Here is a 14,563-nt window from a genome sequence, read left to right on the forward strand (position 1 = left end):
CAGAAGATCATCTCTGAACGCACAGCATGTTGAACCGTGAAAGCACATACAGCAACAGAAGGTCACACCAGGTGCCACGCCTGCCACTTTTGCCTTTCACCAGTGTACCTAATAAAATGGCTGATGGGTGTCTATGTAGGGCAGTGACATCCCATCTATCTTGTGCCAAAATTGACCGTATATAGTGAGACACATCAAAGGTATACATTATCACAAAGAAACATACAACCAACCTTGTCAAGGCTGAGCTGGAAGTCAGGCTTTAGCAAGTAAAGACTTTTATCCACTGAGGCCACACAGACACACGAGCCCGGCTCTCCCCGCACATGCAGGGTCACTGGGTCCCCTGGCACAGAGTCATTTGTTGACAGAGAAACAGACACCTGCAAGCCAGCCAACACAAGAGAGACTCAGATCACATGCATACAATAACACAGTTTAAACGTGCATAAAACCACTTTCCCTAAACCAGAAAAATCATACAGGTTCTATTGTTATTGCATTTTATAATTGTTACGTCACTGGAATTCAATTCTCGCTGCAAATCACGTACAAGTACAAGCAAAGTATCTGTCATTTATTTCAAGTCATCACAAATTTGATGGAATTATTTCAGCACTTACTCGTAGTGTTGCCAGAGACAAAGGTATTTCGAGTCTATCTATCAGTTCAACGTTGTTAGATAGTAGATAGATAAGATATGGTGGAAAACACGTGGAGAGGAGGGAGGGTGAGAGTTAGGCCACACACTTTCACCCATCAACACTATTTTTCCAGAGACGCGCCGTCACAAATCAGCCCTGTTAATCAGTTCCACTCACCTCCATTCACTACTACGTATGTAACCTGCCATCCTCTCCTGCCACTCATCTGGCTGCAGCCCTGTCTCATCATGCCCCAACAACCCCGCTTGCCACACGCACCTTCCCACCCTCCCCTCCCCCGACACACACACACACACACACACACACACACACACACAGAGTGTCGTAATGGCATACCAGGGAGCTGTAAATACTTCAGGGAGTTAACTCCACCTAATGCAGGCAGGAACTGGGGATCTCTCCCAGGCTGACACAGCTGTTTGTTTACAGATGATATGATGTGGACTAAGATGGTGCAGGGCTACGTGGGCTCAGCTCCAAAATGTATACAGAGAATATCCCATTTTCCCCAGGTTTTGAATAAATAATAAACACTGATGTTAATCTTAAAGTAGAAAAAAATAATCCTAAATTAACCTTACACTGTAAATGTTAGAAAAGCTTACCTCCAGTTATCATAAGTTCAACGGATAAAATACCTTTTCACTGGGCAAATCTATCAGATACAAACAGAATCCATTTCATTTTGTTTCCAAACCTGGTTCTCAAAGTCGGGCTGGACAGGGATTTGCAGACTGTCCGTGACACCCTCGCCATTTTCCCTCACGTAGTAGATGAGCAAACGAGTAAGAGGTGCCATGCTGTGACTGACAGGGAAACGTAGATACGTAACACAGGTGTCCACCTCAGCCTGAGAGGAGGAGCCTGAAACACCTGGTAGAAAGATGTGTGAGGATAAAGAAAGGTGATTGTGGAGGCATAATTTACATTAATTAGACTCTGATCCTATAAATAATGATGTTGCTGAAGCTTTAATAAGAGGAAGTGGTCCAAGTACATACCGGAGTCAGATGGAGGCAGGTCAGTGGTGTGAATGTTTTTGTCAAAGGTGACTGTGGCCCTTTTTCCTCTGTGTGAGGCTGTCAGGTTGGCTGGCTGATGGCCTGATAGGATGATGTTTCCCCTGGATGCCACTTCATAGTGCAGGGTGAAGTTACAGGGGCAGGTGGACTTGAGAGCCACCTCTGCTTCTTGGCCAACCTATACACACACAGAAAGATACAACAACACTGTTTATTTTAAGGATGATGCTGCTGCAACTTTTTAATGTATCCAAACTTTTTAAGCAAAATGAATCTCGAGACCTCTTTATTTTTTTTATACGATAATAATGCAGAATACGTCACTTACCTTGAGAGTGGAACTGGGGCTTTGGATCTGGATGTGACACCTGCTGGGAGAGTACCAACTACTGATGGACAGGTAGCTGGGCAGGTACTGGTCTCCTACTGACTTCCCATCAATAGATGTCACCTTGGTCTATGCCAAACAAAGACACCACATTGTAACCCTTCAGAATATTTGCTTATCATTTCATTTTTATCTTGGTGCTGTTTTATTACATTAATCTACAGACTACTGACCTCGAGCCAGACATACTGGGCAGCAGTGGGGATGGAGGGGATCTCAAAGGTGGCCTGGCCATCTTTGGAGATGAGTTCACTGGTATAGATGTTGTCTTTTGGGGTGAGCTCTGCCTTAACACGCACCCTCACCCCATCTGCGGAGCTGCCATCAGGGTAGGTAACCTCGATCTGCAACAAGAGGGTTAACAGGAGTAAGTGTGGAAAAGACACAGATGATGAAGAATGATGTGATATGTCTTTAAAGATTGGGTTATAAATGATAGTTAGGTAAGGTTAACATTAGGTCAGGTTAGATTTTACTGTCAATGGCTCTCCATAAAAACACAACACATATTATAAATACAAAGAAATACAAAAGTAAACACTAAAATTCAGTTGAACAATTTCACAATATAACTATTTACTTCAACTATTTAGTCGTGTACTTGGTACATAAGATTTCTTGTAAACATTGAATGTGGACCGTGGAGGTTTTTAGATGTTTCAAGAGTGAAACTGATGAGTAAAGAGATACAAATTTCACTTTACACTTGAAATTCCTAGTGTCCGTACAAAGACACCAAATTAAAAGATGACACAAGTTAAAGCAGCTTTTCCTGTCTCACCTTCCCTTTGTAAGGCAGACCAGGCTTGAACTGTTTGCGTGTGTCCTTAGAGTACTTGATGTCAATGAGCTGTTTATGGACGGGTGTGGAGTCATCAAATGTGGTTTGCCTGCTTCCATCTATGCTGGTCACTGACGCCCAAATGCTCACGGTGCCCCGGAAGTGATCCGCTATTTCCAAGGGCATCATGTCCTTGACACACAGGCTGAAGTTTGCAGACCCTTTGATCTGAGGAGAGCACAGGAGGGATCTCACATTGTCAAAGTGAAGATCTCAGCTGTAGCACAAAGGACTGAAACACCCATGATAATTACAGAACAAAAAACATTTCACTTATAAACAGGAGAATTGGTTGACGAAGAACTAGATAAACTGACCTCCATATTTTTAATCACAGGCTGGCCCATTTCATGACGGTAGTAGCCAACTCCATTCACTGTCATGTTCACTGTCAACTTCCCGGTAACTGGTTTCCCAAAGGTATACCTGTATAACACAGACATGTTAGACACCAACAAGACAGCGGAGGAACAAAAACAAAAGCATGATTAGGAGCTACACGTGCCATCAGTTCCCATAAGTCCCCTCTCACTAAAGACCAAAAGGACTTTTGTAAACTCTTACCTGGCCCTGACAGTGGCCTGCTCACACGAGGTCAAGTCACGGACATAGCGAGGTGGGTTTATCATCAGCTCAAACTTGGGCATCACTGTGACAGAAACAGACATTAGAATATTACGTTGCATTTACACAATCTGATCTTTTGTGAACTTTCTAGTGAACATACTTTTGTCCCTGAAGCACTTTTTTTTAATTTATGGAGACAATTTCAGAGTTTGTCATACTACATTACACTTTGTTTCATTGTTATTTGTCTGTCTTTATTAACTAAAATACAGTATTCGCTGTTAGTCCTTGTTTGTTGCTGCTTAATTTGTTCCATACCAGGGTTCTCACCAGCACAGTTGAGCGTATGGGGCCCCTACGCTGTGATTTTGACTGGCATAGAGGGGCTTTTCTGTTGTTTTTTTTCCTCCTTTTTTAATCGGTACAGTCGTAATAATAGCTTTACTTCACAAAATGTGGCCCTCAAATGCAGCAAATAGATACAGCAAAATTTTGCGGGCAGGAGCCCCCGGACCCCCTACAATACTCCGTTGCTCGCCTATGCTGTGAAGAAATCCTAGTTAGAACCCTGAATATATCAACCTGCATAAGGACAACAGAGTCATAAAATAGCCAATGGATACAGTCTGGCAAGTTTACATGTAAAGTTCATTAATGTGCAATGCCCTTATTCTAGATAAATAAAAAAAAATGAATAGAACATGACTGAAAGAACCCAAACAACAAAATATTTAGTTTTTGTTGTGCAAACAACTGTCTTACATGTCCAGGTTCTCACCATATTTCTGCACTTCAAATGACTTGTTATAGGTGTGGCCCTGCACCTCTACAAAGATAAACCACTCTCCAAATATAGGCTGGTCAGACAGAGGGAAACTGGTGTTCACAACCCCTAAATTAGAGAGAAAGAGAAAAGCTTTTGTAATAACCTTACACCGAGAGAACTATACAATGAAAGGTGAACATACACGCTACACAATGACGGCACACATGTGTAACAGAAGACGTGGCTCACCACAGCAGACAGATTTAAGACTCTTCCACTGGATCATCCTGGATCCTCTTGGGTCCTTAAAGATCAAATTGGGAAGTCAACTTCTCAGATAAACGATTATACAATTTGTATAAAGATTCCGAACTATGTTAGATGCAGATCTGAATATTGTCATTACACAGTGGTAACATCATATGCTGTTATTGGGTCTAAAAATCAATGTCTCAAAGACCTACCTCCAGTCTGAAACCACTGTTAGAACACTACCACAGCTTTTCCTAAAGGTTCTATGTGTGTGGAGGTAAGAGGGTAGCAAAAAAACAACATCCACAGTATGTGTTTGTCATTTTAAATCATGCACCGACTCCCCAAAAAGCTACTCATGAAACAGCAGAGAAGAGAGGAGATGTATCTTGTTTATCTTTTGCACTGTTGCACAGTGCACCCTGTTATCTAGGTGAGCTGCCTTGACTTCTGCTCTGTAATCTCGAGGTAAAATTGCCACTATCCCTTCCCGGACATGACTCTGCCAACCCTGGGTGGTCCTGCCAGTCTCCACTCACCAAAATATATGCTTCAATCTGCAAAAAAACACAAAAAATGGAGAAAGACAAGTACAAGATGTTATGAATGACATTTTAAAGATCCAGTGCTTCTTCCCAGTGCTTCACCCTCACTCTTTCCTTATCCAACAATCATCCATCTGTGAAAGTGAGTACTGCACTTTACCAGAAGCAGACCTTCATAGCTGCAAACATCAATAAACCATCTGTCTGCACAGTTGCACGGTATATTTGGAGGCATTGCTAACATTCCAAGAGAGATCTGAGTCGAGCTTGACTTCTGTAAATACATGACCGTACGTTTCTCTGCACTCAGGCTAAATTTATCCTCATGATTTAGCCAAATAAGACATAAAAGGTATATGTCAGTGTCAGATGACTGATCAAAACACGGGCAAGTAATTATTATTAAATTCTTCATTGGTGTGATTGATGTGTAATTATAGTGTTTTGATGCATGTGGCGTGTTACCTTGTCATTTACTGGCCTCAGATCAGGGGTGACTGTGTAGACATTGATGAGCACTATGGACAGAAAAAGGGAACACAGCATTGTAAAATACAACAGGTTCACATCCATTCAACATGAAAACCATAAGGATTTTGAACCACTTTCATGTTGTGGACGCCCCGTTTAGAGCAGCAAGACTAGTGCAGTCAAATCTACATTACATTGCTTCTTGCCATATTAGTTGCTCAGTTTGAACACAGCAGTAACACCTTAAGGGCACAATAAGGGAACCTTTATTTTTGGGTTTGTAGACAGGCTTGTCAGTCTGGATGAAGACAGTTGTGCCCTTGCTCTCCACAGTGACGGTGGTGTAGTTGTGGAAGATGTATCCGCCCTCCGTGAGGTGACGGTTCCCCCACACCTTCAGATGCGCCTGGCCTCTTAACCCATAGGGAACCTGGAGGAGAGCCATCCACACGCACAAAAGCAAACACAGGCACAGGAGGGATCAAGACTGGATTTACAAAAAAAAAAGGGAATTAGGCCCGTGGGGGAAGGATTAAACTGGTGCAGTCAATCAGATATTATTCACTCTGATTTAGCATTTCAATTTTCCTTGATTTAACACGCAAGATAAACAAGCTACAGCATAACAAAAGAGCGACATTTACACACCAGAGGAAGATGCCAAGCTATAACACTGCTCACTACACATGACTGTATTTCACGAGAATGAGGGTGGAGGTTACAGGGAGGGGAGAGCCAGAGACGCACAGAGGGGAAGAATTGAGTCGTGCATACTAGATTATCTATTCCAGCCTTCGGGAGCGGCGGACCATACATGCACGTCAACAGCTGTTGCATATTATATTGAGGCTGTTACCTTATTCCCAATGAATGAGCAGAGACAGATGTTGCATTACAAATAATGTTAGTGTTGATTTGCATGTTGCCTGGGGAATGTGCGCACAACAGACAAGAGGTTCTCACTACTGTGCAGCTGTCACCACTAAACAGCGCCGTGCATTGTAAACATGTCTGGAAAGCAGCATGCATGTACTCTGTACTGTAGGACACAGAGAACGAATGCAAACGGACCGACTCACTCACCTTTATTTTTACGGTGCCTTTGTCTGAAACAAACAGACAAAAAAAACAGAGATTATTCAATGTGGGATGTTTCATCAGCAACATCTCAATTCCCCCATATCTGTGTTATCATCAGAATAACACAATTAATATTGAGTAGCAATGGGAGCTACTACGCTGTGGTGGAATTTGCCTGTAGGGTCTCACTCTGCATAACATCCAGCTGCAATCTGTCTCCATGCCACACCAAAGCAGAGCTTGCACCATCTATTAATGGTTCTGTCAAACAAATCACACACTGTATACAGTGGGATGGGCTACACTGATGACTCCAGTCATAGATAATGTCTATGAAAATCCTGGCTGGTCAGGAGCACACATTTATAGTAAAGACAACATAAGGCTCATTCTGTGTGCGTGTGTGTGTGTGTGTTTTTGCCAACATGCCTGCCTGTGTGATCTCAAACATCCTTTGAATAAAGGACACAAAGCAGGTGTCTCTTTTCAAACGTAATGCATTGTAGCGCCGTAACCTTAACTTCAGAATATGTTCTCACCCAGCACTGAGCCGTGGCTGTGGGTGACCGTCTGCCCCTTCACAGACAGCTGCACCTGGACATGGGTTTCTGCTTTTGCATTGAAGATGGTTATGCTCACACTCTCCTCGACGCCGGCTCGAAACACTGAGGGTGCAGCAACCAAGTAACCCCTGAAAGTGAAAGGAGGGAGCAAGTCGGATAGGAAGGCATGGAGAAAGAAAAAGAAGGAAGGAAATGATGGTGAGACAAGAGGCGAGACGTTAGCTGGCAAAAGATATATTAGAGGTCAGAAGGGGAACTGTGGCAGTGGAACTGATGTGCCCACAAATCATACAGGTGGAATAAACAAACTCAAATTGTTTCTCACCTTGTTTCTCATTTTACCTCCGAGCCACACGCATGTCAACATACACGCAGTCATACAAAGAAAAAAAATGCACTCAACAAAAATAACACGTAGAAACAAGGCCATTCCACATGGATTTATGCAGCGGGATCAGGTTTAATTGCAAAGGTTACCAGGGACACAGTATCTGTTGGCCAATGAGCTTTTGACTTGAGTGTTTTCTTTGGGTGGTCTGGCACGGCGGACAGGACCTGGGTGTCTGTTTAGAAAAATAACGACTGAGATTCCACACAGTCACTCTGACATTTAATTGAGGGAAAAAGCCCATCACTGAGGTCATGGAGCAAAGGTCACCCCTTTGATGATAATTAAAAGTCGGGGAAAAAGCCAACTTTCTGTTTTATTTGGGTGAAAGAACTTGCCATCTGGGACAGAGAGGCAGATTTCTCAGGTAACAGATCTCCTGACGGTATGAGACTAACTTGGGCATGAATATCTGATTATTCATTTATATATTTAACATTAGTTAAGGTGACTATTCATTATATTAAAAAGATAGAAAGCTGAAAAAAAGTTTTTAACTGTGGTGCATATATTATCACAAGGTGGAAGCAGCAGAAAGCATTTAGTTAGTGCATGTGTGTTTGCAGAAGTGATGAAACTGAAGAGGGTTCTTGAATGCATCTCATCCGCTGCATCATTTGCACTCGCTCTCATGTGCTGGAGTTTTTTTTTCTTTTTTTTTCTTGGAGTGGATAATTTCCCTCTCACAAATGTGTGTCTGATGTTGAAATGAAATTTAAAGTCTGTCGTGTAGGTTTGGCGGGAGCTTAAATGCATTTCCCCCCTCCCCTCATAAAGACCACGGTAAAGTTAGTTAGCACACGCTGCTTGATCTGGTATAGTCAGTGTGTGCAATAGCTAAGTTGAAACTTACTTCACGTTCAAGTACTATGCTGTATTTTCCAAATATTTATAATAAACTTTCACCTGGAGATAATCAATGTCTGTCCAATATTTGTGTTTTGTTTTAGTTTGTTTCTGTTTTTTTGAATATTTGAAGGATAATCCCGTTAAATATTTGAATAGGATTATTGCTTGGGAAATAGGTGGGGGTTATTTCGGGTTGTGTGGAGCAGATGATCCAATTGTCCACCAAATGACATGTTGTGCTTGTTCATTCTGTCACCTCTACCTATGTCAGCATGTGCTGATTTGAGAAACTCCAACACAAAATCAAATATACCACCCACTTAAGGCAGGTGTAAGTGCAGTCCAAGTCTAAATCTAAATCACTTCTGTCCCAGTCACACACTGAGTCTAGGTCTTAAGGCAAACAGGTCCAGATGAGTGAGTAAAGCCTTGGGCACAGACCCAGTTGCATGCCTGAATGATCAGGTGGTTGGCATTACAGCACTGCTGCATTACAGCCACAGGCAGCTTCAGTTCCTGAGACAGAAGGTCAGATAAAAAAGCTTTGTGAAAGGGAAGATCATGGTAGGAAATTGACGGCGTGCGTTTGATCTACAGTGAGTTTAACCAGCCCTTGGATGAGCCTGGATCAGGTGGAGCAGACTGCGCTTATTGTAGTCACATGACCTGATGCACTCATTGTGTTTTTGCCCAACTGTTGTCCTCCACTTAGAACTGCTCAGTGCCTGAGAAGGATTTATGTTTTCATTTGTAGGTGAAGTCCAGAACAAGTCTTTAGTTCAGTCACATGTTTGTTTGTTTGTTTGTTTGTTTGGTTCATGGTTCTCAGCCTTTTACTTTTTTTGCCACAATCCACCCTCACAACAAAAATGTGACCTTTCTTTTGTAAATCAAGCATGCATTAATGAATAACTGGATACATTTTTGTTTTTGTTTATGTACAATGGCCTTTTTCTGATGTCCTTAACATCCCCCTATAGGCACCAGGAAGAATCTTTTGCAATCCTACATTATTAATACAATTCAAGTCAGGATTAAAACGGTGTCACCTTTGGCTCTTTAGTCTGAAGAAAAACGTACAAGTCAAGTCAAGCAGCAACGCAGAATCTGAATAAACCTCGGATTGCCTGCTTTAGTATCCAAAAAACTAAACAAGGTATTGTTGTTTTTGTGCAATGATGTGAAATCATCACGTATACACTCACAGTTACTGTGTCAAAGAGGCAGATTATCACAGACCAACAACAGGATGCTCGCTGCACATAAAGGAGAATGATGCTGTAGCCGCAGGTCACACATTACAATGAGGAATCAAGTGTTTTTCCTGCATATTTGGATCAGCGCAGCTTAAGTAGGAAGCACAAAGCAGCACATGCAACACTGGCTACTTACTGTCTTTCTTGTGCAGAACTGGTGCTCACGTCGCAGATGAACAAAGTCCACGAAAGGCTCAAAGCTGTCAACGACCAGCGCAACATTGTGTCCTCAGTCCCCGAGTCACTAGCGTGAGTATCGGCTCTCTCTCCTCTCAAGGAAGTCTGGAGCCTCTGAGGAAAAAAGTTAAATGAACAATGAAGAGCGTGCGCCTTCACTTCCCTCAAGTCAACGTATCTGCGCGGAGCTTCGTCTGGAGCCAAGGATCAACTTTTTATGATCATCCCGCTTCGCCAAATCCAAGCAGCTCTCGTCTTCTTCTTTTTTTTCTCTTCCTCTTCTTTCAGAGCCCAGAGTACACGGACAGTCCTCTCCCATGTGCCTTCACCCGCCCCGGTTCCGTTCTCTCATATTTCAGCATTACAAATAGTAAGCGTCCTCCCACCGCAGCGCGCAAAATGTGTCCCGGTAAAGAATTGTTTGACATAAACGACCCGCGCAGCTCCCCCCTTCTCCCCGGACGGATCCTGGTGGATCTGTCTCAGGTCGCTCGGTCTTCTTTCCGCGCGTCAGGGAACGATGGTCCGCTCCAGGCTGCGGGTCGCTATCTTCCTTGCTTCCTCGCAAGTCTTTGGTGCGGGAGCAGGACGACGATCAGTTACCTGCACGTCATAGATGTGGCTTCAGTGGGAAACTTAAGTCCATCTGCCTGATACAGCGGGTTCTTTCTGCGCAAGAAAACATCCCTGCCGCGATGAGTGCAAACGCGACACAAACACCTGGAAGCAGGAAAATCTCTCGTTCCGTCTCTTATTTTTCTTCTGATTGGAGTGAGTTGATACCCCCAAAAGATATCTCCTGCCCCCAAGTGGTAAACGTGCTTAGGTGCAGTAAAATGTACCACAGAGGTTCTTTTACGTAGCACTTTATTGAAGTTTCTGAGGTACTCCATTTGTCATAATAAATCAACACTGTTATACATTAGACTTTCCATTAAGTTTTTTCAGAAAAAATAAAAGTCAGACATTAAAGCATCACTGTGCAATTTTATGTGTAACGTTTACCAGGGTTTATATGATATTGAATATCCTACCCATTTTAGTAATGCCCTTTAAATAGCCTTAAAATAAAACTTTTATGCTGTATTGAGGTAAGGGTTTTGCTCTAACAGAGGCCGCTCTATCTACACCAGCCCAAACGGACAAACCAGCCAGAGCATGGATTTTATCTTTTGTGGAAACTTGCATATCATACATATGAAAATGCCATCTTTCCTGGTATGAAAAGGCTCTTGGGAAAGGGCAGAGTCAGTGCAAGAGTCCTCAATTTATAACAATCTCCAGCTTCGCCTTTAGAGGTCACTAAGAGTATAATCTCACCAGCCTGGTTTAGTCGATTGGATTGGTGTGAACGCTTGCAAGTGAACTATCGAGCGTTTCGCTGGACGTGATGGCTACAGCCTCAAAGTTCTCATCTACACCCGCATCAGAACAGATGAACATTAACCTACACTCTTCACATCTGACAAACAGCTGAGTGGATCACATGACTATGGTTCACAATTTCGAGTGCGTTATTAGATTTGCCTTTGTGAACCGAAAAATAAATAATGTATCAACAACCAACAAAACAATACTTGGTAGTCATGTAAAATGTAATTCCATCACGGCTGGTTTGCTACAGTGATAACGTAACCTGCAAAGGTAACAGTGTTGCTTTATACATTTAAACACTAAGAATTTAACCTGAAAACAGTCACATCATAAAAAAACTATCCACATACCTGCATTTCCGCACAGAGTTCATGGGGAATTGGGGATTTAAGGAGATATCAAGAACCAGGAGGGAACTTTTTCATCATTCAGCCTTTCTGAGTATGATAATCCCTTGACCCAACAATAACCTCTGACAGTAATGCTAGACTTGTGACCTGTATAATCTGAGAAATGTTTGTGGTAAAACGTACTGGTGTCAAGCAACTGTAAAATGATGCTTTAAGGCTCAAATTCAACAAGAATAGAATAACAGTCCGTTTAATAACAAAATAGCTGCACCACAGAAGCATTGTTGGACACGTCCTAAACCATGCTAGTGGCACAGAAGTCAACAATCAAATCCACAATGAAATTCAATATCAAAAGCATTATTTGTATTAAAAAGTATCTTCCATTCGTCTCAGTCGAAACCATTAATGATACTTCCAACAGTGAGGTCTTTGTTTTTCTCCGCTACTATGCTGTGATACAGTTTACAGCGCACTTTGCCTTGTTCAGGCTCAGTGAAAGCAGCCTTTGAGAAAATCACATGATTGCCTTGGGAAACCTCCACTCCATAATCCAGACAGAGTTGGGCTGTAAGTGACTTGTCTAAGAACAAGAGCTGGGCTAGCCTGTCAAGAGGAAAGTGACAGTTGCGGCTGCTGTATCCATGGCTGAATATGTGCAGCAGATCTCTTCGACAGGTCACCAGGTGTCGGTGGAGAGCACAGCACTGCAGGAAGTTCAACTTCTGAGTCAATCGAAGCAAACGTACAGGGTTTCGCTCCAGAAAAGCCCGGTTGATGGAAAGTGCAAGCTTGATAGCAGGAGTGCTGCGGAGCTGCTTCGGGAGTGTCACGATATGTTGTGTTGCAAGAGTTGACCCTAGAAGAAATGTGGAAAAACAAATAAAAATAACTAACAGCAGACACAAAACAATTCACTTCATAAATAGTAACATCAGAAAATACACCATATAAAGCCTTTAACTATTAAAAGAGAAGAACCAACCCAAGTTGTAAAGAAGACCAAGAGCTTGAAACTCTTCCTCATTGGGATGCAATTCTGTCCTTGCTTCATAGCAATCAAAAAGCCAGCTCAGATTTTCCTGCAGGTGTGTGTCATTAATACGTGGGTCATAGAGCCGCAGCGGTTCACCACAAAGACGAAAAGAGGCGTAGATGAGGAAACGTACGGTCTTCTCCAAAATAGAAACACAGTCCAAACCAGACACCCTCTGGATGATCATGTCCTGCTTCACACTACGCAGCCGATCAAAAACAAAGCTGTACACCTAAAAAATAAAAATCATTTTAATAAAAGTATTAAGGTCTTTGAAAGTTGTATTCTTATTCTTATTATCTCTGCCAAAACCAGGGTATATATGCTGCAAGGCAACTGTGCTCGACACTACCCCGCCATGTGCCCACAAACTATCTTTCAATTAGGCAATTCATTACAATACATTTTAAACCCACCAGTCAATCAAGGGTTTTACCACTTTCCTTCCAACACCAAAAAATAAAATTTGCACTATGTGAGTAACATGTTTTAAAGATAAGCAAAGCATTTTAATGCCCGGTTTAAAGGGGGGCATATGAGCTGAGAACTCATCGCTAAGGCATTTGATTATTTTGTACTCAAGGTACAAGTAAAATCAATTTTCAATGACAATTTAACAGTCACAGTGTATGTGTGTGGATTACACCAAACATTTCCGCACCACAAGTGAAAAGTACAAGTATGAGATAATGATAAAATCAAAAGGGGCAGATCAAGATACAGTATATAAAGACATATAAATACTGCATATTTGAAAAAAATAAAAATAAAATAAATACTAGCCTCCGTCCAAGGATGCAGGTTTGGGGAAGCAGCGATTTCATCAATAAGGTAACATACAGTTTTCCGCAAGACTGCAGGTGGACGTAGCTCAATGGGGTTTGTTGCATCTTTCCCAGCTGCTGGTCTAGAATACTCCTTGACAGCACGTAAGGGATCGCCAGTGGGCCGTTTATATCTTTCAGTTCCTGCTAAAATCTCAAAACGGTGAAGGCGATTCTGCTTCTCTCGGGCCTGCAGCTCATGAGCAGGACACATGGTCGGGCAGGTCCCTCTGGGCACTGCCCCTTTACTCTGTTGTTCAGGAATCTCACCCTCCTCCTGTCTCACTGATCCTCTGTCTTCTCCTCGCCATTGCTCCTGATTCCTCTGCCTCCACTCTCCTGTAGGTGCATGTCTCCTCTGTGAGTGAGAGCTGTTTGAGGAGATTATTGGCAGCTGAATGTGTGATTTGATAGAAAACAGAGATACGTAACAAAAGGGCAAGAACAGCAGCATCTCCCATTCTGGCTCCAATAAGGACATGACAAACTTACACATGTCACACAAACAAATGTGCAGTGATGAGTAAAGGTCACCCTTTCCTACGGGGTTTAAAGAAACACGTTCCCAGGCCTCTTTATTGTATGACTCACATTTAAAACGGTATAGGTTTTTGTTCAATAAAAAAATAAACCTTTTAAAACCATTATGCTCAGTGCTACATTTCAATATCTGGTCACAACATGAGTCATTGTAACACTCGTGCTGCCATTGCAACACTCATGTTTTCACATGCTGTATAAATACAACGCTACTTTTTATTTTTGACGTATAACTAAACCGCTGACAGTGCAGTTGTTGTGCAGTGGACAACAATGCTAACCACCCAGCGAAAGAAAGTTAGCTAGTTAGCTAACGACAAATCAAGCAACAACGGCGCGCCTCCGAACAAACAATACGTACGTTTTATAATAGAGCGTGTATCGCTCTATATGTTGTATGACCAAGTAACTGGTTTTAAATAATGTTTCTAGCAAATGCCAATCCCAAATTATTTAAATCAAAACCCGTGTTTGTACTCACATGCGACGAGGTGTCCTCCTGCGGTTCATTGGTGCTTTGAACAGGTCGTCGCTTCACCGTGTCATCCAATCAAATCAAAGTAGCTTTGTCGTTTGCTGTGACGCGATATCCGGTGCTGATTTCCGGCG

The 14,563-nt window shown here is 42.5% G+C and overlaps 2 protein-coding genes across 3 annotated transcripts in view; both read right to left on the minus strand.

Annotated features, from left to right (window-relative positions):
• cpamd8 (C3 and PZP like alpha-2-macroglobulin domain containing 8) overlaps positions 1–10,340 on the minus strand; it is a 39,732-nt gene extending 29,392 nt beyond the window's left edge. The window contains exons 1-16 of the mRNA XM_044043902.1: positions 9,790–10,340; positions 7,137–7,288; positions 6,601–6,623; positions 5,782–5,947; positions 5,512–5,564; positions 5,041–5,058; positions 4,499–4,553; positions 4,262–4,375; positions 3,481–3,565; positions 3,234–3,342; positions 2,857–3,084; positions 2,249–2,419; positions 2,016–2,144; positions 1,667–1,865; positions 1,363–1,538; positions 234–383 (exon numbers count right to left, since the gene is read on the minus strand). Coding sequence (XP_043899837.1) covers positions 234–383; positions 1,363–1,538; positions 1,667–1,865; positions 2,016–2,144; positions 2,249–2,419; positions 2,857–3,084; positions 3,234–3,342; positions 3,481–3,565; positions 4,262–4,375; positions 4,499–4,553; positions 5,041–5,058; positions 5,512–5,564; positions 5,782–5,947; positions 6,601–6,623; positions 7,137–7,288; positions 9,790–9,875 — 1,914 coding nt within the window. The 5' untranslated portion in view covers positions 9,876–10,340. The remainder of the gene's footprint in view (positions 1–233; positions 384–1,362; positions 1,539–1,666; positions 1,866–2,015; positions 2,145–2,248; positions 2,420–2,856; positions 3,085–3,233; positions 3,343–3,480; positions 3,566–4,261; positions 4,376–4,498; positions 4,554–5,040; positions 5,059–5,511; positions 5,565–5,781; positions 5,948–6,600; positions 6,624–7,136; positions 7,289–9,789) is intronic.
• Positions 10,341–10,680: 340 nt separating this feature from the next.
• On the minus strand, positions 10,681–14,514 carry sac3d1 (SAC3 domain containing 1). 2 transcript variants are annotated; one of them, XM_044043248.1, is made up of 4 exons: positions 14,436–14,514; positions 13,374–13,785; positions 12,540–12,822; positions 10,681–12,413 (listed from the first exon to the last, which is right to left on the minus strand). In XM_044043248.1, exons 1-4 carry the CDS (start codon positions 14,462–14,464, stop codon positions 11,947–11,949), a joined length of 1,191 nt encoding a protein of 396 aa, XP_043899183.1. In that variant the 5' UTR covers positions 14,465–14,514; the 3' UTR covers positions 10,681–11,946. The 2 variants fall into 2 exon arrangements, with proteins under 2 accessions (XP_043899183.1, XP_043899182.1); XM_044043247.1 differs by lacking the exon at positions 14,436–14,514 and having other exon boundaries at positions 13,374–14,429.
• Between the last annotated feature and the right edge of the window lie 49 nt (positions 14,515–14,563).

Source organism: Solea senegalensis, linkage group LG14 (genome assembly GCF_019176455.1).
Source record: "Solea senegalensis isolate Sse05_10M linkage group LG14, IFAPA_SoseM_1, whole genome shotgun sequence".
Lineage (NCBI taxonomy): Eukaryota > Metazoa > Chordata > Actinopteri > Pleuronectiformes > Soleidae > Solea > Solea senegalensis.

Excerpts from the sequence above, each read along its gene's own strand:
- sac3d1 (XM_044043247.1), bottom strand. The coding sequence starts at position 13,910 with ATGTGTAAGTTTGTCATGTCCTTATTGGAGCCAGAATGGGAGATGCTG. Across the intron at positions 12,823-13,373 it reads ACCTGCATCCTTGGACGGAG|GTGTACAGCTTTGTTTTTGA; the intron begins GCTAGTATTTAT and ends TTTATTTTTTAG. Across the intron at positions 12,414-12,539 it reads TGGTCTTCTTTACAACTTGG|GGTCAACTCTTGCAACACAA; the intron begins GTTGGTTCTTCT and ends CATTTCTTCTAG.